Here is a 26,758-nt window from a genome sequence, read left to right on the forward strand (position 1 = left end):
GGTGGGCTAAAGAGAAAGCTGGGCATTCTCTTCCTTTCCACGCGGTAGACGAGAGCGGTCGGCCTATTCAGCTTGTCCTGAGTGATGCCGGGGAAACTTCTTAGTGACGCGGATTTGGAGTCGGACACGGCCATGGCGAGAGTGGAGATGCCGCGAAAGCAAAATGAGAAGGTACCGCAGGGGGCCGAGGGACTTGGGGCAAGACAGGACGGGGGTGGGGGCGGCCGCTAAGAGGAGGGGCCCGGGCTGGGGGCGCGTGGCGCGTCGCGCGAACCCGGCTTGTCTCAAGACCCGCGTGAGTTTCGGCCAAGGGGCGCCCGGGCGTGGTCGGTGCTCTCCGCGGGCGGTGGGCGCGCTACCCAGAGGTCCGGGGGGATCGGAACTGGAGAGCGGGCCGGGTGTCCCACGTGGTCCCTGAGTCTGGGCGTCCCGCACCCGGTGCACAGAGTAGGACGGTCATGGTTAGGCCCCACGTTTTGGCACGTTTTGGCCCAGACTCAGACCTACCGGCTTTCGACTAAACTGGCGAGACCATAAAGCCATCCGCACACGTGGGCGGCGTCCGCGGTGACATTTTTTTTACCCTAGTAGTGGGAGTACAGTTTTCTGGGAAGCGGCCCTTAGACGATAAAGTAGTTCAGTTGCTCTTAAGGTTTATTGACCATATTTCCCGTGGAAATGTAGACATGTTGTGGTGATAACTGCACACCATATTTTTTATATAGGCCGCCAGTGTGCGGTAGTCTTAAGTTACCTCGATAGCTGTCTTACTCCTTGCTGTTACTTCCTTAGATAGCGATTTAACTTGTGACTGAGTCTCTTCTGAGATAAGGTCAGTGAGAACAAAGATTGTCCCGGAGCTTGTGTTGTACGTGACTTAGAATTTTCTTTCCTTGCTGTTTCTGGCAAGGAATATTTTGCTGTTGTAGGAAGCCGAGGTATCACAGACTTGTCCCCACAGGTGGGGAGGAAGTGGTCTTTGTTTTACCTGCCTTGCATTAGTCAGCGTGTTCTGTTGTGAGATGCTGAAATTAGAAGGGACATGACCAACAAACTCCATTGTATTCCAAAGGAGACCACTGGGATTGGAAATCCACTGATTGGTGGAACCAAGGGATGAAAGAATTGAAGTCTTGGGATGGGATGGACCAGATTGTTTTTCAGATGTCTGAAGGATGGGTCATATGGGAGAGATTATCGTTCATCCATGATTTAAGAGCAGAGGCCAGGCCTGAAGTTTCATGGAGGCAGACTATAATAGTAGCTCAATGTAACAGTCCATACTTCAGGATTTGGCCTGAGGCTCTGCCACAGAGGTCTTAACAGAGGGTAAAACACATTTTCAGTAATACTAAGTTTTCAGAAATATGAAAAATTGGAGGGGGTCAGACATTTCAAGTAGGAGCCATAATCTGGTTTGGTTTTGAGGTTTCACCCATTCCGTTTTCTTGTAACTTGTGCTCTTTGTTTTTCCCTTTAAATTAGGTACACCTTTTTTACACATGGGGTGATAGACTGTGGGGTTTTATAACTTTTTGGTTCATAACATGTCTTTATGTAAATTTATTTGCGTTTGTGAGATTAGTAAGGCAGATATTATGAAGTCCTGTCTTACTTGTAGAGGAATTCTAGCAGAGAAAGAAATCTGCTTAACACCATCCGTCTGTGGGTATACATGGTCTTATTACTCTACCAGAATTAAGTTAAATTGTTCTTGACCACTTCCTATAGTGTGTGTAGTTTACAATATGTTGGAGCATCCCATGAGCCACTCCAAGTCCCATATGAAAAATTGACTTTACAGCTGTTCGACCACCATGAATTAAATAGTTACCAAGAAGCGCGTTCTTTTCCAAGCTAATGAAGTTACTGATATATTCTTCTTTCCATATAGCCAAGAAATGGTATTAAAAAACATACCGTTTGGTTTTTGCCTTATTGCAAGATGAAAGTACACATGTTGAAAAATGCCCCCAAATTGTATTCTTCATAATTATATGATCTTGAATTAATGCAGAATTGATATATTATACAAATGTATCAATGTTTTGTTCATCGTTTGTATTGTCTTTATTAATTTTTTAGAAAGGTAAAAAAGAGAAGCCAAAATCTAATAAGACTGAAGAGGCAGCAGAAGAAAAGGACGAAACGATTTCTCCCAAAGCTAAAAAGGTTAAAAAGAAAGCAGGGCCTTCTGAGGCTGACATGAGTTCTCCTAAATCCAAAAAGGCAAAAAAGAAAGAGGCGCCATCTCAAGATGACATTATTTCTCCTAAAACCAAAAGTGCGAAAAAATCAAAGGAGCCCTGTGAAAAGACAGTTGTTTCTCCTAAAACCAAAAAATTAATAAAAAATGAGGAGCCTTCTGAGGATGACTTGGGTGCACCTAAGTCCAAGAAGATGAAGAAAGAAAAAGAAATGAATGGAGAAATTGGAGAGAAAAGCCCCAACCTGAAGAATGGATTCCCTCATTCTGGACCTGACTCCGACTCCAAGGAAGCTGCCAGTGAAGAAAGTAACAGTGAGTTAGAGCAGGTAAAGTGGCATTTTAATATGTAGAATGTATCTTTCGATGTTGTTTCAGGTAAATAACTACGTAATTATTAAACGAATTATTTAATAATGGGAGGAAATTTGATGTGTCAGCACTTCATGGGGGGGGTCCCTTGAGCTGCAGGGTGAGACTTCATCTTAAAAACTGCAGTATTAGAACGCCTCCTTTGCAACAGAGCAGATCTGTTTTAAGTTTTGAGAAAGTCTTCTCTCCACACATGGTCTGCTTATTTGCAAGTCAGAAATCAACAGGAGGGATCTGGTTATGCAAATATGCTCCAGTTTCCCTCTGAGGGGTTTCACCTAATAAATCATGATTAAGTGGAACCACTGAAAAGGTGTTTGCTTGATTGCATAAGTCTTTTTGTATAGGCCATAAACTAACTTGAGTTGAAAAAGATACTTAAATGTCCCTTTGGAAGCTAATACTGCTATCTTTCAGAAACTCAGTCATCAAAGAAAAATCCTAAATCTAATAAATAATTTTCTCTTTGCCGTAGGCCATGATCAGCATTTAAAAAATTTTCCTGATTATAAAAAATATATACAGCTTTTTAAAATCAGATTATGATTGTACTATATGCAATATTGTAGTTTGCCTTTTCCTATCTTGCCTATATTTTTATATAGGCATTTTTCCCACTTTTAAATATTAAATATTTTAAATCGTTACATAATACATCATATAAATGTTTAGAAATTCACTTAATTATTCCTTTGTTGGGCATTCAGATTGTTTATAATCAAATAGTGCCAGTGTGATCATTTTGTCATAAATGTTTGTTCCTTATTTTCTATGGATGTATATATGAAAGATGTTGCTATGGGAAGGGGTTAATAACCTGTTCAACAGTGTATTGTTCGTTTGGAATGATTGTGGAAAAGTTCTTAGTCGAGACTGAATCTGCTTTCACTAGCTACACATGGTATATATGCGCTGTATATATTTGCTACAAACTTTTCTTTTGTTAGGGTTTTACATATTACTATGATCTATTTCCTTTTCAGATCTTGATTTACCTACCAAAGTTTTTGTGTCTTTTTGGTTGATTTAGAAGAGATGTTTTAGAATAGTTTTTCTCAGAAGGCTTTCTGTATTTAGCTTGTGGGGGTAAAGTTATTGATTTCTTTCTGTGGCCCTTTACTTGACAGGAAATAACTGTGGAGCAAAAAGAAGGAGCTTTCTCTAATTTTCCCATATCTGAAGAAACTATTAAACTTCTCAAAGGTAATGTTCTTGGAAATATTGTATAACGTTAGAACATATTATTTGGAAGCACTCCACTGTTTTTGTTGAGATGAACTGGGACATGTTCTTATTGGAGGGTGATATAGGCAACCATATAATGAAGTAGATCTGTATATTTGGTATAGGACTAAACTAGTGATGACCTTTGCTACCTCTTAAACGAGTGATGAAAATTTATTCAATATAATATGTATATTCAGAAGTGTAATGACTGATAGTGCTGGTGAAATTAAACAATTGATACCATGTTGGTATTTTCTTTTTTACCTCCTTCTACTTCTTGAGGGATCTCTAGGTTAATGATACCAGCCTGACTCAGAACTCATCTTAGCATAGTGCCTGTGAACCAGGTAGGAAGTCACAGATGCCCAACTTAGGTGTTTTCTGAATCAGGTGTGGCAGTCAGACAGCAAAACACCAGATTTTCAGGCTTATGCTGGCCTTTGGATGAGATTTTGTGACAAGGGGCTTAATCTCTTAAGATAATAAGTATTTACTATAATTTGGTGCTTTAAAGTTTATTGATATCTTTTATCCAAGCAGATTCTTGCCAGAATATATTTGAACTTGACTTTGTAGATGTGACCAGAAAGTAGAATTCCATAATTCTGCAGGACCAGAAGCGTGGCTATGCTTTCATTCTCCAGTATGGCTGGGACTTTAAGAATTGCAGTGTCAGATAACATGGTTCATTTGTTCACAGCCCGTGGGGTGACCTTCCTGTTTCCTATACAAGCAAAGACGTTTCACCACGTCTATAGTGGGAAGGACTTGATTGCACAGGCACGGACAGGAACTGGGAAGACATTCTCCTTTGCTATCCCTTTGGTTGAGAAACTTCAGGGAGAACTGCAAGACCGGAAGAGAGGCCGTGCCCCTCAGGTAAATATCTTTAATGCAGTCCTTAGGGGTTCCAAGTCTGCACAGGAAGAGGCATTGCTTGAGCATCATTTACATACCCTATTGTTTTTTATTGGGTTCTCCTTAAGGCCTTTTTCTGGTATTTACTGAAGATCTTTGTCTGAAGGTAAACCAGGATAATTCTTTTAAGACTGTTGACTACAAACCTTATATATTTAAATATTGTAATCTGCCCAGATGGTTGTGATCACCTGTATTATTAATGCTCGCATATTTCTTTCAGACTCTTAGATGTCCCTGGGGCTCACAGGTTTGGTCAGGTTTTGCCTAAAATAGAGAAAGCATTTTTAATAGAGATGCCTGAATAGGAGGGGTATCAGAGGTGAAGAGGCCAGGCCCTGTGATCAGGATGGTGCTCATTGAGCTTATTTCTGGAGAACCTGGCATTTGACAAACCTTAACCTCAGTGAAATGCCTGTGTTGTCACCTTGGCTTTGGGTTCTTTCACCTAACTTTCTGGCCTCATCTCATTTATTGGCTTTCTAGTGTCCATGCTCCCTCCTAATTAATTGATTTGTTTGCTGTTGTATTTATCTACAGTTACAACCGCAGTAAACAAACGAATTATTCTAGCACCTGGAATAGTGCCTGGCACATAGTGGATGTTCAGTAAATATCTGTTGGATGGATATACTAAGTTCTTTTTTTTTTCTTCTTGGCTGCGTTGGGTCTTCGTTGCGCGCGGGCTTTCTTTAGTTGCAGTGAGCAAGGGCTACTCTTTGTTGTGGTGCGTGGGCTTCTCATTGAGGTGGCTTCTCTTGTTGCGGAGCACAGGCTCTAGACACGCGGACTTCAGTAGTTGTGGCACGTGGGCTCAGTGGTTGTGGCGCGCGGGCTCTAGAGCACAGGCTTGGTTGTTAGGACACACGGGCTTAGTTGCTCCGTGGCATGTGGGATCTTCCAGGACAAGGGCTCGAACCTGTGTCCCCTGCATTGGCAGGCAGATTCTTAGCCACTGTGCCACCAGGGAAGCCCCTACTAAATTGTTCTTAAATCATATTTGTTTCATGCTGTTAGCTTATTTGAGGATCTGTAGTGGTTGTGTGTCGTGTGTCCTGTTAACTGCTGTAGGATTCAAGGCCACTCACCATGTTGGCCCTGCCTTACTCTTCTGACTTCCATTCTACTTCAGATTCAGTGTAGTGCAGAGGTTCAGACTCTAGGTTTTGTAGCCTGGCTACCTGAATTTAAATCCAGGCTTGCCTTTTGGTTTTAGAGATCTGTTGTATGTTATTGTAGGTATTATAATACAACTGTACAGTGCAGTTGTAGGTAACTTGTTGTGAGAATTAAATAAAAATAATGCATATTAAGCATTTAGTAGCTCCTGACACGTAGTAAACGCTCAAATATCAGCTGCTATTATCATCAGCAGTGTTCCTCCTTGCTCACGTTGTCCTTTTCCTGGAATGCTGTTCCTTAAGTACTAGCAGCTCCATGAAACTTATCCCAGGTCCTCCAGCTTGCTGTGTGCAGCCATCCTAGAGCACCATAAATTTGAGTACCTATTTCTCTTTTGATTGGTAAGATCACAAGCTTTTCTAGTGGGTAGATTTGTCAGAAACCATATTACATTTACTATTCTCCCACACCACAGTGTATTGCGACACACATAATAGATGTTTTGAAAATAATTATGAGGATAAATTGAACCTCCTGGTGCATTCCAGATTTGTTAAGAAACAAATACTGCATAATACTTTGGATTCCATTATTAGTTTTTCCTTTTCAGGTACTGGTTCTTACACCCACAAGGGAATTGGCAAGTCAAGTAAGCAGAGACTTCAGTGACGTCACAAAAAAGCTGGCAGTGGCTTGTTTTTATGGTGGAACTCCCTACGGAGGACAAAGTAAGTAAATCCAATGTGAGGGAAGGAAAATGCCATCTACTGTTGGGTGCCCTGATTGGATTTCTTCTGACCTTGACATCTGGCTTTACCTACCTGATCTAGTCATTTATGGTGGTTTTCTTTTGTCATTATTGTGTAAAGATGGTCACGCACATGGTCCTGCATGATGATGTATCAAATCCTGTATGTGGTTCTTAGGACTTTTGTATTATTTATTTGCGTTTATCTAAAGGCTGCAGTGGTACTTTACTGAGCCCAAGAGGACAGGGTCCAGGAACCCGAAAGTCAGAATTCAAGGTTATTTTTATCTGTCAGGGACCTTGGGTCTCTGCCTCTTTTTACTGTAGACAGGCTTTCTTTTTTCTGGTCCTGAGGGCCAAATCTTGTAGCCCCTGCTGTAGTATTCCATTACTTCCCAGTTCAAGACCTTAAAGCTTTATTTTGTAGATTACCTATGTAATTTGGGAAGGGATTTAAGCATTTTAAAAGTCTTAGCATTGGACAGATGAATGGGTAAAGAAGATGTGGATATATACAATGGAATATTAGCCATAAAAAAGAATGAATGCCATTTGCAGCAACATGGATGCAACTAGAGATTACAAATATCACATGATATCACTTATATATGGAATCTTAAAAAATGATACAAATGAACTTATTTACAAAACAGAAACAGACTCCCAGACATAGAAAACAAACTTACGGTTTCCTAAGGGGAAAGGTAGGGGGGTGAATAAATCAGGAGGTTGGGATTAACATGTCCACACTACTAAATATAAAATAGATAATCAACAAGGACCTACTGTATAGCACAGGGAACTCTACTCAATACTCTATAATAACCTATATGGGAAAAGAATCTGAAAAAGAATAGATATATGTATATGTATAACTGAATCACTTTGCTATACACCTGATACTAAAACAACATTGTAAATCAACTATACTCCAATATAAAATAAAAATTAAAAAATAATATGAAAAGATAAAAATAGAAGTCTTAATATTGGCACACAAAGCTTGTGATTATCTCTTTTCAGCTTTGGTGGAACTAACATAGGCTTTGGCATCAGAACGGCCTGGGTGTGAATCTAAACTCTGCTCACAGAGTAACTGATTTTTCAGTTCAAGTTGCTTGATTTTTTTGCACTTTAGTTTGTACATGTATAAAGTAGGGTTGCTAAACTCACCCTGCAGTGGTGTTGTGAGGATGAAACTGGGTAAGTAGAGTGCCTAGCAGTAGATCTCTTTTTTATATATAAAAAACTTTTATTATAAAAACGTGTATATTATTTAAAAATTTAGCTCATGGTGCGTTAAAGTATTACTTGCTTTATTCTTGCCTTTTCTTATTAAATCCAGTATGTGGTGAACAGGCTATTTCCTTTTTATTCTTAAGTTTTATAATAATATGTAAAGTTACTATTCCATTTGTTCTTTCTGCTCCATATACTACATAGGTCTGGAAACAATAATTTCTTTTTAACTTTTAACCGATTTCATTTCTTTTTATGGTAAGGAGCAGTAATTAGGTCCCCTGATTTAAATTGTTCTAATTTATACTTAAATTGTAATCCTTATACAAACAAAAATTTTTTTTTTACTCACACACACTGTATTTTATTTTTACAAGAGATAAATAAACTGCCACCAAGCATTGTAAATGGATGACCACAGCAAAAGCAACAATGATTGCAGTTACCAAACACGAAACACACTCGCACTATGTCATAATATTGACATTCAGTCCAGTAATCCTCCCTAGCAGTAGGCTTCTTGACTGCAGTAGCAACCCAATAGAAAGTTGCATCATTACCATCTCATCCTAGTTATATTGAACTCCATTTTTCTGAACATCTCTGTACCTTCCCTATACCTGCTTATCTTATAGAAAGTTCCTGTTTCTTTTAAGATTCTTATTTTCACTTTGTGAAATCTTGATACCTTCCTCCAACAAAGGAAATCATTTCTTTCCTGGTGCTACCATCCCCCATTGGTGCATTTTTCTGTTTTGTCATGTAATACACTGGACGGTCACTTCTTACATGTTTCCCCAATAGGTCAAGGAGTGCCTCATGCGTCTTTATCTTCAGTAGTTAACATATTACCTTGTACTTGTAGTTAATAAATATTTAGAATAAAAATATATCTAATTTGGGGCCTCCCTGGTGGCGCAGTGGTTGAGAGTCCGCCTGCCGATGCAGGGGATACGGGTTCGTGCCCCGGTCTGGGAGGATCCCATATGCCGCGGAGCGGCTGGGCCCGTGAGCCATGGCCGCTGGGCCTGCGCATCCGGAGCCTGTGCTCCGCAACGGGGGAGGCCACAACAGTGAGAGGCCCGCATACCGGAAAAAAAAAAAAAAAAAAAAAAAAAAATATATATATATATCTAATTTGGTATCCCAGATTAATAAAAGGAATTAAAAATCCAGCATATTTTATCATTGGTGTTCTTATAGTTGAACGCATGCGGAATGGGATTGATATCCTGGTTGGGACACCAGGTCGTATCAAAGACCACCTGCAGAATGGCAAGCTAGATCTCACCAAACTTAAGCATGTTGTCCTGGATGAAGTTGACCAGATGTTGGACATGGGCTTTGCTGATCAAGTGGAAGAGATTTTATGTGTGGCATACAAGAAAGGTAAACTCTATATTCAAGAGCTGGTATAAGGGATTGGAGGAAGGGTGGTGATTAACTATCTCCTGAAAGTTAAATGAAGCCTTAGGAAGTTGGCAGGTGGCTTATTTTATTCTGGAAAACTTTAAAAAAATTTCTGGGACTTCCCTGGCAGTCCAGTGGTTAAGACTGTGCTTCCAATGCAGGGGACATGGGTTCGAACCCTGGTCGGGGAACTAAGATCCCATATGCCGCTCAGTGCAGCCAAAAAAAAATTTTTTTTCCCATCAACTGCACATAACTACAATAGGGAAAATAAAAGAAACCAGCTTGGTATACTTTGCTTTTGGTTTATTTCTTCCTGATTTGTGGTATTGTGTGTATGTGTGTGTGTTAACTGTAATCTTACTGTACATATAAAACTCTGAACTGTTCGTGCCATGATTTAATCCATCTACATATTTTAAGTTTTACATAATATAAATCTGCTTGCAGACATTTTTATGTAGACAGCTTTCGTCAAACATCAGTATTTGGGGGCTTCCCTGGTGGTGCAGTGGTTAAGAATCCGCCTGCCAATGCAGGGGACACAGGTTTGAGCCCTGGCTCAGGAAGAGCCCATATGCTGTGGAGCAGCTAAACCCGTGCACCACAACTACTGATCCTGCGCTCTAGAGCTCACGTGCCACAACTACTGAGCCCACGTGCCAAAACTACTGAAGCCCGTGCACCTAGAGCCCGTGCTCCACAACAAGAGAAGCCACTGCAATGAGAAGCCCGCACACTACAACGAAGAGTAGCCCCTGCTTGCTGCAACCAGAGGAAGCCTGCGCACAGCAACGAAGACCCAACGCAGCCAAAAATAAAAATAAATTTATAGGGCTTCCCTGGTGGCGCAGTGGTTGAGAGTCCGCCTGCCGATGCAGGGGACACGGGTTTGTGCCCCGGTCTGGGAAGATCCCACATGCCGCGGAGCAGCTGGGCCCGTGAGCCATGGCTGCTGAGCCTGCGCGTCCGGAGCCTGTGCTCTGCAATGGGAGAGCCACAACAGTGAGAGGCCCGTGTACCGAAAAAAAAAAAAAAGAAAAAAAAATTATAAAAAAACAAAAAAAGAATCAGTATTTGGCATCAGTTCTTAAAGATAGATTTCCAGAACTAAAATTACTGAATTGGAAGGTATAAATAGTTCATGTTCTTCAGTATACTTTGTCAGCTTACTCTCCAGAAGGGTTCTGTCATTTGAAATATATGAAAATGCAATGGTATTCTAAGAGCAAACTAAAAAAAATTGGGGTTGGGGAGCTCTTTTTAGTACCTGACCTCAAAGGATGAGTAGACTAGAATTCTAACCTTAAAGTGTTGAGGAAATGCTAGGGAGTATAGATGAGTAGAAAATCTGTTCCGGTGTTTATTATAGATTATTTATTTAGTGATTTAAATTGGTTGGTTACTGGGCTTGATTAATTGTTTTCCACTTAGTAGGTCTCATTATAAAGGACAGATTTCCCTCATGGTTCATATAGGCCAACGGTTAGAAAGCAAAACAACTTGAAAGTACTCTGGGTATTTCAAGGATCCTTTACATAAATTATTTAGGCAGCAATTCTTTGCCCATTGGGTACTTCCCTGTTTTGCTTTTTTTTTTAAATTAATTTATTTTTGGCTGTGTTGGGTCTTCGTTGCTGTGTGTGGGCTTTCTCTAGTTATGGCGAGCGGGGGCTACTCTTCATTGTGGTGCGCGGCTTCTCATTGCAGTGGCTTCTCTTGTAGAGCACGGGCTCTAGGCACGCGGCCTTCAGTAGTTGTGGCTCGCGGGCTCTAGAGCACAGGCTCAGTAGTTGCGGCGCACGGGCTTAGTTGCTCCGCGGCATGTGGGATCTTCCTGGACCAGGGATCTGACCCATGTCCCCTGCATTGGCAGGCGGATTCTTAACCACTGCGCCGCCAGGGAAGCCCGTGTCTTGCATTTTTGTGTCCTCGATGCCTCGCTTAGCCTCAAGTGTTTTCTGTAGAATGCTGATGGACCCTGGAAGAATTGGGTGAGGTGAAACACTGTGTAGGCTTGTTTGACTTATTCATACTGACTTTTTTTTTCCCCGCAAAGATTCAGAAGACAATCCCCAAACATTGCTTTTTTCTGCAACTTGCCCTCATTGGGTTTATAATGTTGCTAAGAAATACATGAAATCTACATATGAACAAGTGGACCTGATTGGTAAAAAGACCCAGAAAACTGCAATAACTGTAGAGGTAAATGATTCATTCAGTTGCTGGCATTAGTAATAAATTGTATATAATTTTTTTTACCTGTTGGATAGTATTAAGACTGGCAAAAACAAACTTCTTTTCCAAATAAATACTAAATCCATGTGAAAAGCCATGTGAAGTTGTATTTCTATTTGAGTTGTATATGGTATCTGTGTTTTCTAAATTTCATCATCTGGTAGCCTGATTGCAGAATCTTTTGGAACCTAAATCTGTCTGAATTAGTAAACAGAGTGACATTACACCTAGAGTTCATACACTAGAGGGCAGCAGAGAATCCTAGTGTTTATGTTGAAGCTGTTTTTATCTTAGGGTCTGGTACCTAGATGAATTCGTTGCACCCAAGGAATAAACCTGTATGGAAACTGACTACTGACTGCATTTTTAACTGGATGAAAGGACAAAACACAGAGGCTTTTCTCCTGTCAGTTATTTGGTTTCCTGTAGCAATCTAGGGAATGGTATTTCTTTTCCTACATTACCTGTATTAGGTCAGAAAATGGATAAAGTAGCCAGATGCTCTTTGGAGAAAGGGGAAGGGCTCTCTTTAGTGGTTTAGTTTTTTCCTCTAAACGGTGGCAGAAGTTTGCTCTAGTCAGGCTTAAACAACTGCTTCTAGTATCATTAGGGTTGAGCAGGTGATTATAGATTCCGGCTAGGCTTTACTAAATAATCTTTTTCTCCTTCTTTCCTAAGCATCTGGCTATCAAGTGCCACTGGACTCAAAGGGCAGCAGTTATTGGGGACGTGATCCGAGTGTACAGTGGTTATCAAGGGCGCACTATCATCTTCTGTGAAACCAAGAAAGAAGCCCAGGAGTTGTCACAGAATGTGTCCATAAGGCAGGTTGGTCCTTCCCCTTTCTTCCCTTTTAGGGAGAAAGCATCTTTCAATTAATAGAGTATACATCTTAGCGCTCATCTGATCTGCCCATCTCATCTCACAGATGAAGAAAGGGTAGCTCAAACCTAACGTTACCCTGACAAAGTAGGTTTGATCACTCATGTTTGGTGTTCTTTATCTTCTAAGTATAGTTGGATACAGTTGATTTCATGACCAAGGGTTGGAAATTTGAGGCTTGTCCATGTAAGGCACGTTTTCCCCTTTGTATTATTTTCAGCAGAAGTGTCACCAAAATATGAATGTCTTTATAGGCCTAATTGGTGATTTTAAAAGTACCTGTATTGTAGGATCTGGTATTCTTAAATGAGCTATTTCTTTGGCAGGATGCCCAGTCATTACACGGAGACATTCCACAGAAGCAAAGGGAAATCACCCTGAAGGGTTTTAGAAATGGTGATTTTGGAGTTTTGGTTGCAACCAATGTCGCTGCACGTGGGTTAGACATCCCCGAGGTTGATCTGGTTGTACAGAGTTCTCCACCAAAGGTAAGTGTTTTACAGTTAGATTTTACTTTGTTGTTTCTTTTGGGTGCTAAAACAAATTGGAAGTTGTATCTCTTCCTTTCCCATGATTAGTAATAGCTTTCTCTTGGGTGTTATGTTGCTAAGGGTGATTTTACAATGAACCTTTTGAGGCTTTCCTGGTGGCACGGTGGTTGAAAGTCCACCTGCCAATGCAGGAGACGGGTTCGAGCCCTGGTCTGGGAGGATCCCATGTGCCACGGAACAACTGGGCTTGTGCGCCACAACTGCTGAGCCTGTGCTCTGGAGCCTGTGAGCCACAACTGCTGAAGCCCATGCTGTGCAACAAGAGAAGCCACAGCAGTAAGCCTGCACACCACAGTGAAGAGTAGCCCCTGCTCGCCGCAACTAGAGAAAAGCCCGTGCAGCAACGGAGACCCAACACAGCCAAAAATTGAATGAATGAATGAATAAGTAAATAAATAAATAAATAATAAAATAAAATAAAATAAAATAAATAAATAAAATAGAATGAGCCCCCTCAGAACTGACAGTTGAGGGGAAGTGCGGTGAGTAGCCAGAGGTTGGCAAGATAGTTTCTGGTCAGAGGGAGTCCTGAAAGGCTGCATGGCTGAGGGTAGTGCAATTTTGAACTGGACTTTGAAGATAGGTAAGACTTAGACGGGGTGGTGGTAGGGTAGATAAACTTGTGAGCTAGAGGACAGAGAAGGGAGAAAAGGCCTATAGTTAACAGCCTCTGTAGTTAAAACTGCTTGGGTTTGTATATGATAGGAACTGCCCAAAGAGGGCCCTGAAGCATAGTTTATATGGGTGGACAATGCTTCACTTACATATAAGTTAGTCTGAAGGAACTTGTTCCCATCACTTCAAGCGTGAAGATCCTATTACCCCCAAATTTGGCAAATCCCTCAGGATTAATGTTCACAGTGATGGAAAAACACATTACTGCGAAGCCACTGTTTCTTGTAAAGAAAGTCCCGTACGTGTGTGCCATCGACTTGTTTAAATAGCCTGTGTACCTGTGCTGTCCAGTATGGTGGCCACAGCCACATGGGGCTGTTCAGCACTTGAAAGGCAGCTCGTCTGAATTGACGTGTGTGCTGTAAGTATAAAATATACAGTGGAGTTTTAAAAATTTCAAACTTTCTATTATGCACAGTGGATTTTGAAGACTTGTGGAAAAAGAACATGTAATATTTCATTGATAACTTGTTTTGTAGAGGTAGCATACTGAAATGATAAACTTTTGGACATATTGGGTTAAATAATAATAAAATTAACTTTTTTAAACTTTTTAGTGTGATTACTAGAAAGTTGACTATCAAAATTACATATATGGTTCCGTTGGACAGTACTATTTAGATAATGCTTTTTGGAGATCTACCCACAGGATAGGGACCACTCTTCTAGAGGTTTTTAAAATTTTTTTATAGTTCTTTAATTAATTAATCTTATTTTTGGCTGCGTTGGGTCTTTGTTGCTGTGCGCGGGCTTTTCTCTAGTTGTGGCGAGCGGGGGCTACTCTTCCTTGCGGTGTGCAGGCTGCTCATTGCGGTGGCTTCTCATGTTGTGGAGCACAGGCTCTAGGCGCATGGGCTTCAGTAGTTGTGGCTCGTGGGCTCTAGAGCGCAGGCTCCGTAGTTGTGGTACACAGGCTTAGTTGCTCCGCAGCATGTGGGATGTTCCCAGACCAGGGCTCGAATCCGTGTCCCCTGCATTGGCAGGCGGATTCTTAAACAGTGCACCACCACGGAAGTCCCTACAGTTCTTTAATTTAAATTGAAGTGCTTGGGAGCCTCCCCCAACCCCGGTCTATAACCACTACACTTGCCTCTGCCTAGGCTACTCAGGTCTATGTCTCTCTTTGTTGTTCACTGTCACTGATGTATTTTACTTCAATAGGATGTGGAGTCCTACATTCATCGTTCTGGGCGAACAGGTAGAGCTGGAAGGACTGGGATTTGCATCTGCTTTTATCAGCACAAGGAAGAATATCAGTTAGCCCAAGTGGAGCAAAAAGCGGTAAAACTATTTTCTAAGCCTTCACTCAGCAAACGTTGAGTTTTAAAGTCAGTCTTTGGTCTCTTTATTCAGTTTTTATTAACTTGAAATTATTTTTATTTCTAGCACATGGCCATGACTGAAAGCTTGTTGTTAGACATGTGTTTTATATTTGTCCTGTGATATACAGCCCATTTTAAATACTTTGCATTTGAAAGCAGTGGTTTTGTCTTCATATTTATAATGACAAGAGGTCTTTTTTATGTTTGAGAGGCAGTTTTCAGACAGTTTTCAGATACACTGTGAACGCACCAGAAATACTTAAGTGTAGATTTAGGGGATTATAGGAATTGCTTGAAAACCAAAAAGATGAGAATATGTTAAAAGGATAAAATTTTAAATGGGAAAGAAGACACTGATTTTCTTCACAGAAGAATTTTGTAAGGAAATTCTTATGCTGGTACTTCCTCCTCTGGGAGGTGGAGCTTAATCTCCCCGCTTCACTGTCAGTGGACGGTACTTAGTGACTTGCTTACAAAGAGCGGAGTAGGGTCGGGGGGAGGACTTTCCAGGGCAGAAAGCAGGCGAACGCTACCTGGCCAGGTGAACATGGTCAACATCAGTGATAAGCAGTTGCCCCTGATATGATGCAATGAAACCAGTCATCTTCCCCCCAAATCCATAACCGCAGTCTAAGGATGTAAAAAACTGATGTTCACAAATTGAGGAACATTCTATAGAATACCTGACAAGCACACCTTAAAACTATCAAGGTCTTGAAAACCAAGGAAAGACAAATTACCACAGATTAGAGAAGACTAAGAAGACATGTTGACTAAATGTAATGTGGTGTCCTGGGTCGAATATCAATAGGAAAAGGATATTAGTAGAAAAACTAGTGAAATTCGAATGAACTCTGGAGTTCAGTTAATAGTAATGTTACAATGTTGGTTTCTTACCTGTGACAAATGTACCAAAGTAATAACAAAGTAATAGGTACAGGTAGACAAGAACTCTGTACTATCTTTGCAACTTTTCTATAAATTTAAAACCTTTCTAAGATAAAAAGTTTATCTTTTAAGTATGTAACAAATATGTTTGGTAAATATTAAAAAATTGGGGGAATACTAATATCAATGGAAACAATTGATGGCCTCATTGTACATTAAGTTATGGTTCATTTTCTTATAGGGAATTAAATTTAAGAGGATAGGTGTTCCTTCTGCAACAGAGATAATAAAAGCTTCTAGCAAAGATGCCATCAGGTATGTTCCCTACCACTGCTGTGGTCTGTTTTAGTGCTTGCTCTATTTATTACTTGTTTTTGTGCAGTAATGAGATTTAGCCTTTTAAAATTTATTTATTCATTGTTTTAAAAATTGATAACCTGCTTGTTAAAAAAATAGGCTGTGCTTAGAAAACAAAAACTCTTGTTTCTACTCATCCCTACCCAATCCTGTTCACCAGAGGAAACCACTATTAGTAGTTTGGTTTGTCTTGGGCATTTTAAGTAACTGTACCTTACATATCGTGTAGGAAAAAGTTACGGTAAATGTCCAGATGGTGAGGATTAGATGAAGAGTGTCATTGGAGGTGCTGCTGGCATGGGGGCAAGGAAATTCTTTATTTTGTGCAATTGTCCCACAGGTTGAAGAATGTTTAATTATTTTTTATTGAGCTATAGTTGATTTACAATATTGTATTAGCTTCAAGTATATAGCAAGGTGATTCAGCTTTTTGTGTGTGTGTGTTTAAGTTTGCAGATTTCTTTTCCATTACAGGTTATTACAAGACATTGAACATAGTTCCCCATGCCATATAGCAAATCTTTGTTGTTTATTTATTTTATATATAGTAGTATGTATCTGTTAATTCCATACTCCTAATTTATTCCTTCTACCCCTCACTCCCCGCCCCCAGCCTTCACCTTTGGTAACCATGTTTGTTTTCTATGTCTGTGCGTCTATTTCTGTTTTGTAAATAGGTTCATTTGCATTACTTTTTAGATTCCACATATAAGTGATATATGATATTTGTCTTTGTGTGGCTTACTTCATTTGTATGATGATCTCTGGGTCTATCCATGTTGCTGCAAATGGCAATATTTCATTCTTTTTGATGGCTGAGTAAACTGCCACTGTACGTATGTACCACGTCTTTATCCAGTCGTCTGTTGCTGGACACTTAGGCTGCTTCCAGGTCCTGGCTATTGTCAGTAGTGCTGCTATGAACGTTAGGGTGCGTGTATCTTTTTGAATTAGAGTTTTCTCCAGATACATGCCCAGCAGTGGGAACTATCATATGGTACTTCTATTTTTAGTTTTTTTTTTTTTTTCTTTTTTTTTTGCTGTATGCGGGCCTCTCACTGTTGTGGCCTCTCCCGTTGCGGAGCACAGGCTCCGGATGCGCAGGCCCAGCGGCCACGGCTCACGGGCCCAGCCGCTCCGCGGCATATGGGATCCTCCCAGACCGGGGCACGAACCCGTATCCCCTGCATCGGCAGGCGGACTCTCAACCACTGCGCCACCAGGGAGGCCCTATTTTTAGTTTTTTAAGGAACCTTTGTACTGTTTTCCACAGTGGCTGTACCAGTTTACATTCCCACGAACAGTGTAGGAGGGTTCCCTTTTCTCCACACCCTCTCCAGCATTTATTGTTTATACAGACTTCTCAAAGATGGCCCTTCTGACCACTGTGAGGTGATACCTCATTGTAGTTTTGATTTGCATTTCTCTAGTAATTGGCATTGTTGAGCATTTGTTCATGTGCCTATTGGCCATGCATATGTCATCTTTGGAGAAGTGTCTATTTAGGTCTTCTGCCCATTTTTTTGATTTGCAAGGATATTCAGCTGTTTAGCATCCCTGGTTGTGCAGTGTATTCCTGGGAGGTGAGTGACGTTGGCATTATGGAAACCAAAAAGGTTCCGGCTGTTTTCTAAATGTTTCCAGGTGGTGAGCTACATCCCCTGCTTCAGAACCAGAGTCTGAGCAACATTTTTAGAGTGCTTTCCACAATTACTATTATAAATATGTGAGATGCTTATTTAAAAAATAGACAGGGTTCATGATCAAAAGAAATGCTAAGTGTTATACACTGCATCATGTTAGACATATGCAAGATTTGGTTTCAAAGATATTGATTTATCTTGAGATGATGTTGTCTTGAAAATGAAATCTGTCCACTTCTGTCCTTTCTCCTAACAAGTATATTCTCAAACCACAGGCTTTTGGATTCTGTTCCTCCCACTGCGATTGCTCACTTCAAGCAGTCAGCCGAGAAGCTGATCGAGGAGAAGGGAGCCGTGGAAGCCCTGGCAGCAGCCCTGGCCCATATTTCAGGTGCCACATCAGTCAACCAGCGCTCCTTGATCAACTCAGATGTGGTAAGGGTCCCTGTCTAATTCCTGACACTTCATAATTTAGAGTTTGAGCAGGATTCAGAAGTGTTCCATTGTAACTTCCAGTTGTTTTAACGTTTTCATGAAGGTTGAGATATATATGTAAAAACACAAATCCGTAGGGACAGAAAGTAGATTAGTGGTTGCAGCGTCTCCTTAGAGGACGGAATGGCAGTTACTGCTAACGGGAATGTGGGTTTTTGTGTTTGTGTGGGGGGGTGGATAATGACATGTTCTGGAACTTGAGATTGTGGTGATGATTGCAAATCTTGTGAATATACTAAAAACCCCTGAGTTGTATACATTAAAATGGCAAATTTTACGGTATGTGAATTATATGTCAAGTTTTTTCATCCTAAACCCAACATGTGGACACATAAGCGCATATGATACATTTAGCCAGCATACCTAGAAACTTAAGACGGTTTTTTTTTTTTTTAAGTTGAAATCTTTGAGATAATTGTATGTTCACATAAAGTTTTAAGAGTTAATACAGAGAGATTCCTTGTGCACTTTGCCAGTTTCCCCCAGTGGTGACATTTTGCAAAAGTGTACTGTCACAGTCTGGATGCCAACACCAGCACAGTCCACCAGTCTTACTCAGAGTTCCCCAGTTTCACTTGTACTAAAATGGTGGGGTGGGAGGGGTATGCTTTTAGGAAGAGCTTTCCCATAAATATGTCAGAAACATGAGGACAAGTGCTTATCACTTAGGTTTGTTTCTGAGACTTTAATTCTGTTCCCCTTTCTTCCATAGGGTTTTGTGACCATGATCTTGCAGTGCTCAATTGAAATGCCAAATATTAGTTATGCTTGGAAAGAACTTAAAGAGCAACTGGGTGAGGATATTGATTCCAAAGTGAAGGGAATGGTCTTTCTCAAAGGCAAGCAGGTAAGGCTGGGGCTTCTTTTGTGACCTTGCCTTGGTTCATTAGCTTCATGCTGGCAATAAAACACAGTACAGTAGCTTCTCCCTGTTCTATGGGGATGCTGCACGTTTTCACTCTATATATAGTCTTCTCTGGGCATTGTCATCCATGACCCTCAGTTGCCACTTAGTCATTGACAGCTACCCTCTGTGTATCTCTAACCTGAACCATCTGCATGAAGTGCCAGACTTGAAGATCCAGCTGCTTCCCTGACATCTCCACCCAGATCGGGTTTATTAAGCACCTTAATACAAACTTATTCAAAATTGAATTCAAAATTTAAAATCTTGCCTTCCAAGCCTGGTGTTCTTTCTTCTGACTCCTGCTCTCAGTTAATGGCATAGACTAGCACAGCAATTCTCAAACATTTTGGTCTTAGGACCTCTTTACATTCTTTTTTTTTTTTTTTTTTTTTTTTTTTTTGTGGTACGCGTGCCTCTCACTGTTGTGGCCTCTCCCGTTGCGGAGCACAGGCTCCGGACGTGCAGGCTCAGCGGCCATGGCTCACGGGCCCAGCAGCTCCACGGCACGTGGGATCTTCCCTGACCGGGGCACGAACCTGTGTCCCCTGCATCAGCAGGCGGACTCTCAACCACTGCGCCACCGGGGAAGCCCCCTCTTTACATTCTTAACAAATGTTGGGTATACCAAAAAACTTTTGTTTAGATGGGTTATATCTATTGATATTTAGAGTATTAGAAATGAAGACTGAAATTCTAATAAAGCCTAAGAATATCATTTTCTGTTAGTCATCTGAGCAATATCACGTGTAATGTAGTGTCTGGTAAACTCCTCTCTACCCTTAATGAGAGTGAAAAGGACAGAACATTTTAGTATTATAAAAATATTTTGGGGGCTTCCCTGGTGGCACAGTGGTTGAGAGTCTGCCTCCCGATGCAGGGGACACGGGTTCGTGCCCCGGTCAGGGAAGATCCCACATGCCGTGGAGCTGCTGGGCCCATGAGCCATGGCCGCTGAGCCTGCGCGTCCGGAGCCTGTGCTCCGCAACGGGAGAGGCCACAACAGTGAGAGGCCCGCGTACCACAAAAAAAAAAAAAAAAAATTGACTTTGTGGACACCGCCCCCCCAAAAAATCTCAGGGTTCCAGGGGTGCATGGACTATACTTGGAGAACTACTGGCTTGTGAACCATATCAGGTTTATCTTCAACTCATTGCTTGTCTGACTATGTTTTTCACCTCCTTAAGCAACTCCACATAATCTATGGGATAAAGTCCCAACTTTCACATGGAGCTTCTTCATGAGCTGGCTTCTGTCCTCCTTACCAACTTCATCTCTGTCTCCTCACCACCGATGCCCTTCACTCCCAACAATGCCAAGTACATCTTGCTTTCTTTCATCCTTAATGCTCAGTCCACTGTTTATATAGTATTTCTTGTCTCCATGGTATCCTTTATGACTTGCTCTTAAGTCTTTTAGAAGCTTCCCCTGGCCGAATGGCAGAGTTGGGGGCACCTCTACATATACTTCACAGTTCTTAAGGCATAGCTTTATTCATGTAAATTTTGCCTTGCTGTGCCTGCTTACTGACTGACAGCCTCAAGAACACGGTGGCTGAGTCAAGGGCCAAAACTGTTTTCTAGACGTCTCTGTACTGCAATGAGTGCCTGGTATTGAGTACTTAGTAAATATGTGAATGAAGATTCCCACAAATGGCATTAGTACCTGATGCTACCTGTGGTTATAATTGGGTAAATTGTTGGGTGGAAGGGATGTTCCTCAAGATGTTGTAATTAAAGACAGCCAGGGGAGAGGAGTGCCTGTGTCAGTTGCGGGGTGGCGAGGGGAGTTTGGTTATTTTGTGGACGCCAAGAAACAGGATTTTTTTTTTTGTCTGCACCCCGCAACTTGCAGGATCTTAGTTCCCCTACCAGATATTGAGGACTTCATTGGAGATGATGGCACTGCTTGTTATCAAAGCTAGTGTCCTGTAAAGTATTTAATTTTTAAACTCTTTTCATAGGTGGCTGAATTATAAACATAGAAAACAATATAAGATCATTTATTTTTCTGCTTTTAGTTTGGTCATCCTTACTAGTTCAGTCTTTCTGATGGAAGGCAGTGTATTTTAATGTTTTTAGACCATAGGTTTTATTTAAGAGCCATACTGACCAGATTTTTAAAAGCTGCTCTTACCAGCTGCGGGGCCTTAGACAAGTGAGTTAGCCTCTCCAAGCCTCTGTTTCCTCAGCTATAAAATGTAGCTAATAGCTCCATGAGGATTAGCCCAGTGTGAAAGCCAAGAGTGATCTCTAGTCGGTTCCAAGTAGTTTTGAGTCCTTTTTTTTAATATCCCTGGCTTTTTATTATTGTGCTTTGGGGAGGTATTATGTGTTGGGGCTTGGTCTAAAGTTGATCTAAAATGGATACCTAGTTTGTTTGGGTTGTTTCTTTTACATCATATCTGGTCTTTTGGAGTATCATTTAAGGTGCATTTTATAATTCTTGTCAAAGTGTGGATTAACTGGCATTTGTTTTGATTTCTAGGGTGTTTGCTTTGATATCCCTACTGCATCAGTAACAGAAGTACAGGTATTCTTTTCTCTTAGATTTTGAAGTTAACATATCTAAACGGTAAAATATTTATTATTTAAAATATAGAGTAATAGAAAGGGAAACAATAGCTCTAGTCCCTTTACTAAAAATAACTAACAATTATATTTTAGTATTTTTTTCTCCTACCCTTTTTATACTAATATTTTTCTTATTCAGCCTGCCTGTTTTCCTTTTTTCCTTTCTACAGCATTGTGAACAATATCCAGCTTTTTTCACAAACCCCATGTATGTTACACGGGGTTTATATAGACATTTTTAATTGCTATATCTTTATTCCGTACTGCTGTGAGAAATGTGTTTGCAAGTGGTATATTATTTATATGTTTACTACCTGACAGCTGTGGATACCCTGTAGTAATTGAATTGAATAAATGATGAGGGTATATCTCATAGTGAAACTTATTTTATTTTTGACCAGTGATCTTTTAAGCACTTAGGTTATCAATGAAGTTTTTCTTTAGAAAAAGGGAAAAAATATTATCTTTCTCATGCCTTTTTAAACCAAATTCAGTAAAAATCAAAGCAGGTAAAAACGAAACCATCTCTCAACAGGAAAAATGGCATGATTCACGGCGCTGGCAGCTTTCTGTGGCCACAGAGCAACCAGAGCTAGAAGGACCACGGGAAGGATATCGAAGCTTCAGGGGACAGCGGGAAGGAAACAGAAGCTTCAGGGGACAGCGGGAAGGCAATCGAGGTCTCAGGGGACAGCGGGAAAGAAATAGAAGCTTCAGAGGACAGCGATCAGGAGGTGGCAACAAAAGTAACAGATTCCAAAACAAAGGCCAGAAGCGGAATTTTAGTAAAGCATTCGGACAGTAGTTTGAAGTAGAGGATTTATGTGGCAAAAACAGAGCTATGTTCGGCAACAGGAAACTGAATATTATTTTTCATACAAAGTTAAAAGCACATTGTATTTCCTTCCTGACTACTTGCCCAGTCCCCATCTCTTCAAGAGAGACAAGCTTCATCTAAATTATTTCATCTGATCATTGTCATTTATAACTTTGTTGCTACTTCTGTATCGGGTATTCCTTTGGAAAAGGTGTGTGAATTCATTACATATTCTAATGCAGTGTCTATAGATTATAAGATAAAATCAAGCATGTATCTGCTGATACTTGTGAAGTTGACCTGTCTTTATACTTAGAGGTGTCTCTTAATAGTGTCCTTCCTAAATACCATGGGGAACGCAACAGTTTCTGGGGAAGCACTTTGAGCACTCAAGGCTTTGTTCTGTAATTGGTATTCCTCAGCCACTTGCCTAACATTTACTCCTATGGTCCTATAATGTATCTTCTGAGAATTAATACTGAGCAATGTTTTGAAGCAAGATTCAAACTCAGCTGGGATGTAACACAGTTTATGCCAGCATATGCTCTAGGTTTGGAAGTGGTGATACATTTGATAGGAGATAGTATATAGATTAGCCATTGTTATGTGCATTTTGATACATTATTAGCTTCTCAATGTAAGGTGATTAATGCTTCAGTGAATTCTTCACAGATTTTTAAAAAACATATATGTACATATAGAAGTATTTTACTAGAAAGCAAGTATCCTTAAGGAATTCCAAGTGTATAGCATGGCCCAGTAACTTTCTTCATAAGTAAGGAGACAGGATAAATGGTGCTTGATGATAACATAGTCCACTTCCTATTGGAAGATTAACATTATTTACCAAGGAGGAAATAAAGGAGTAGGGGGCAGAGATTTGCATGGCTGAAGAGTCAAAAAAAAACACTGAAAATATATTCCACATGCAAGAAGGAAACACATGTATTGAGAGCAAAGAAAAGAACAAGTGAAGGTGTGGGATAAAGCATTCTTTTAATGGTGAAAACTTAATGGGTCATTAATGTTTCTAGAGTTTAACTTCTAACGGGCAAGCTGGGAATTTTAGGTAGAATGATCCAATTTAGTTTCTCAAGGCCTAGTTCCTATAGCCACGTATAGGATCTCTTTCTTTTTATTAGACTGCTACTCTGTTGATAGGTTGTAGCTACCTAGAGACTTCCTTTTAAGGCAAACTCTATATGGTTATTTTTAAGTTGTTACTTTGAGGAAGCTGAAGAACTTAGTATAGCCCCTGGCCCAATATTGCTCTGAGGTCTCGAGTATTATTTCTCTGGGAAACCTTGTGCAGGAGCTTACAAGTAACATGGTCTTCTTGCCTTAATTCCTAGAAATTCTGTATTGGGAATCTCAGGAAATAAACCATGACAGGAGGAGTTCAAATACATGGCCTGTCTTGTTTTCATTTAATTATTTTGAACAACTGAAATCTTTCTAGGCACTAGTTTCTCTGGCAGGGTCTTTATATCCAACTGCTTCTTAGTCATCTTTGCAGTAAGGGGCTCAGATAGCCAACTCCACTCCTTGATTCTTGAGGCAGCATTTGGACTTCATTTCTGTCCTTGCGTCCTGACTGGATGTTTCTCTGTTCTCAAATTCTCTTGGCTTTTATTCCTTGATCCACTTGACAATTTTATCGCTTGACCTTCTCGTGGTTTCCCATCAAGCCAGAGGGAGTCAAGGGGAGGTAGGTATTTGATGACCAACAACTCGTGCCTTGTGGATCATGTTTTATTAAATTCTGGTTTTGAGAGATGCTGAGCATACTTAAATAACAACCAAAACATTTAAGTTTCGGTAAGAATGGGTTACTTTATCAAGTAGATTAAAAGGACAGTGTACCTGTCCTTTAGGAAGAAATAATCAGGCATAAATCAAGAGTAAGGGGGAAAATTAATGGGAATTTCACTTTACACAACTTAGGACAACATGGCTGTTTTAGTAAATGAAGCTAAAGTTTCTCCTGGATCCCAGAATTCATACCATATTTATAAATGTATAATTCAGCTACTGTACGGTTGAAATGGGCTTGTTGTGCTAGCCTGGGAAATGTTAGCATTTTTACTATTTTCTACAGAGAAAATATTTTCCAATTTATGTATCAAACAACTCAGTGAACTTTTAAAATACCAATTTTTATGTTGGAACTATCTGTGCAGCAGTTTCTTTACAGTTATACATAAAGTGTTTTTACTGTAAAATTGAGTTAATGTATAAAAATACAGCTTTATGCCACAATAAAGTTAGTATTTACTATTTATGTTTTTGGTGACTTTTTCCCTAAAATTGAAGCTTGAAATTTTTGTTTTAAACATAATAAGTGATGGGTATAAAAATCCAAACAGAAAAAATAAGCAAGTCACCACATATCCAACATATTTGTGAGCATCTCTTCCAGGAATTCGTTTACAAAACTGGAATCATTCCTTCAGTTTTGTGAATTGCTTTTCCCTCCGTATGTGCATCCTCTACTGTAAGTACAGATCTGTGCCTTTTTTTTTTTTTTTTTTAAAGTTCCCTGACCAGGCATCAGACCAGGGATCCAGCCGGTGCCCCCTGCAGTGGAAATGCAGAGGCTTAACCACTGGACCACCAGGGAAGTCCCTGTGCCATTTTTGATGACTGTGCCATCTCATAGTATCTCACAGTATGAACATGTTATTTTATCTTTCATTATTATAAACAACCCTAAAATGAATGTCTTTGTGTAATCTTTGTGTACTTGTCTGATTGTCACTGTAGGAGTGCAGGGTCAAAGTGAATATTTTAAATTTTGATGCAAGTTGCTCTCCAAAGCAGTTTCAGTTTACGTTCCTACCCTACAGCCTAGGAGAGAACCCGTTTCCCCACAGCACTAACATTAGGTGTTGGCTTCCTTCTGTCACTTTGCTAGGTGCAAACTAATACATCGTTTTCATTTGTGTCTTTTAATTGAGTGAGGATTAACATCTTAACATTTATTGGTCACTTGCATTTCTTGAAAAGATTTTATTTTGAAATAATTTTAGACTTACATAAATGTTGCAAAAATAAGACTGAAAGTTTGTGTATACTCTACACTCAGTTTCCACCAGTGTTAATGTTTTCCATAATAGTACAATTATCAAAACGATATTAACATGAAGGATGCCATCCTATAGATGCTTCTTTGAGCTTTTTTATCTTAACAGTATATGCTGGAAATCACATCAGTTCATAGCAATCTTATTCTTTGTTTTACAACTGCATCATACTCCATTGTGTGGATATACTATAGTTATTCAACCATTTTCTTATTATGTATGGGCACATAGGTTGTTTCCAATATTTTTCAATTACAAACAATGCTGCAGTGAGGAACCTTGTTACATATATGTATTTACATACTGTTGGAGGGGTATCTTCAGAGTAGATTCCTAGGAGTGGGACCGCTGAGTCAAAAGATAAGTGCAGGGACTTACCTGGTGGTGCAATGGTTAAGAATCCGCCTGCCAATGCAGGGGACACGGGTTTGATCCCTGGTCCGGGAAGATCCCACATGTCGCAGAGCAACTAAGCCCGTGAGCCACAACTACTGAGCCCGCGTGCCGCAACTACTGAAGCCTGCACACCTAGAGCCCATGCTCCGCAACAAGAGGAGCCACCGCAATGAGAAGCCTGCGCACCGCAATGAAGAGTAGCTCGCGCTCACCACAACCAGAAAAAGCCCGTGTGCAGCAACGAAGACCCAATGCAGCCAAAAATAATAAATAAATAAATTTATTTAAAAAAAATTTTTTTAAAAAGTGCATATGTAGTTTTCTTTTTTTTTTTTTGATGTGATGTGGACCATTTTTAAAAGTCTTCATTGAACTTGTTACAACATTGCCTCTGTTCCATGTTTTTGGTTTTTTGGCCCAGTGGCATGTGGGATCCCAGGTCCCCGACCAGGAAGCAAACCCACACCCCCTGCATTGGAAGGCAGAGTCCCAACCACTGGACTGCCAGGGAAATCCCCATTTGTTCTGTAGATTCTGCCACATTCTGAATTTTGCTAAGACATCTCCATCTGTCACTTTACAAGCTCCTTGTCCCCCTGCATCTAATGTAATAGATAATTAGATCGAGAAGTGTACCCAGTGTCCAGTTGTCCCTCTGTCTTTTGATGTTAACAGCAAGAGGTGATCATTGC

At 40.4% G+C, this 26,758-nt stretch overlaps 1 protein-coding gene across 2 annotated transcripts; it reads left to right on the plus strand.

The window, feature by feature from the left end:
* DDX21 (DExD-box helicase 21) lies at window positions 1-24,868 on the plus strand. 2 transcript variants are annotated; one of them, XM_082611454.1, is made up of 15 exons: window positions 1-171; window positions 2,086-2,535; window positions 3,706-3,781; window positions 4,506-4,684; window positions 6,456-6,573; window positions 9,036-9,221; window positions 11,302-11,447; window positions 12,159-12,308; window positions 12,689-12,850; window positions 14,750-14,869; window positions 16,040-16,113; window positions 18,074-18,233; window positions 19,006-19,140; window positions 21,685-21,729; window positions 22,306-24,868. In XM_082611454.1, exons 1-15 carry the CDS (start codon window positions 85-87, stop codon window positions 22,573-22,575), a joined length of 2,358 nt encoding a protein of 785 aa, XP_082467580.1. In that variant the 5' UTR covers window positions 1-84; the 3' UTR covers window positions 22,576-24,868. The 2 variants fall into 2 exon arrangements, with proteins under 2 accessions (XP_082467580.1, XP_082467581.1); XM_082611455.1 differs by lacking the exons at window positions 21,685-21,729; window positions 22,306-24,868 and adding an exon at window positions 20,385-20,491.
* The last annotated feature ends 1,890 nt before the right edge of the window (window positions 24,869-26,758 follow it).

The sequence above is a fragment of the Mesoplodon mirus genome (genome assembly GCF_964341445.2).
Source record: "Mesoplodon mirus genome assembly, chromosome: 2".
In the NCBI taxonomy this organism is placed as follows: domain Eukaryota; kingdom Metazoa; phylum Chordata; class Mammalia; order Artiodactyla; family Ziphiidae; genus Mesoplodon; species Mesoplodon mirus.

Excerpts from the sequence above, each read along its gene's own strand:
- DDX21 (XM_082611454.1), top strand. The coding sequence starts at position 85 with ATGCCGGGGAAACTTCTTAGTGACGCGGATTTGGAGTCGGACACGGCC. Across the intron at positions 12,851-14,749 it reads TACAGAGTTCTCCACCAAAG|GATGTGGAGTCCTACATTCA; the intron begins GTAAGTGTTTTA and ends TTACTTCAATAG. Across the intron at positions 21,730-22,305 it reads CATCAGTAACAGAAGTACAG|GAAAAATGGCATGATTCACG; the intron begins GTATTCTTTTCT and ends ATCTCTCAACAG.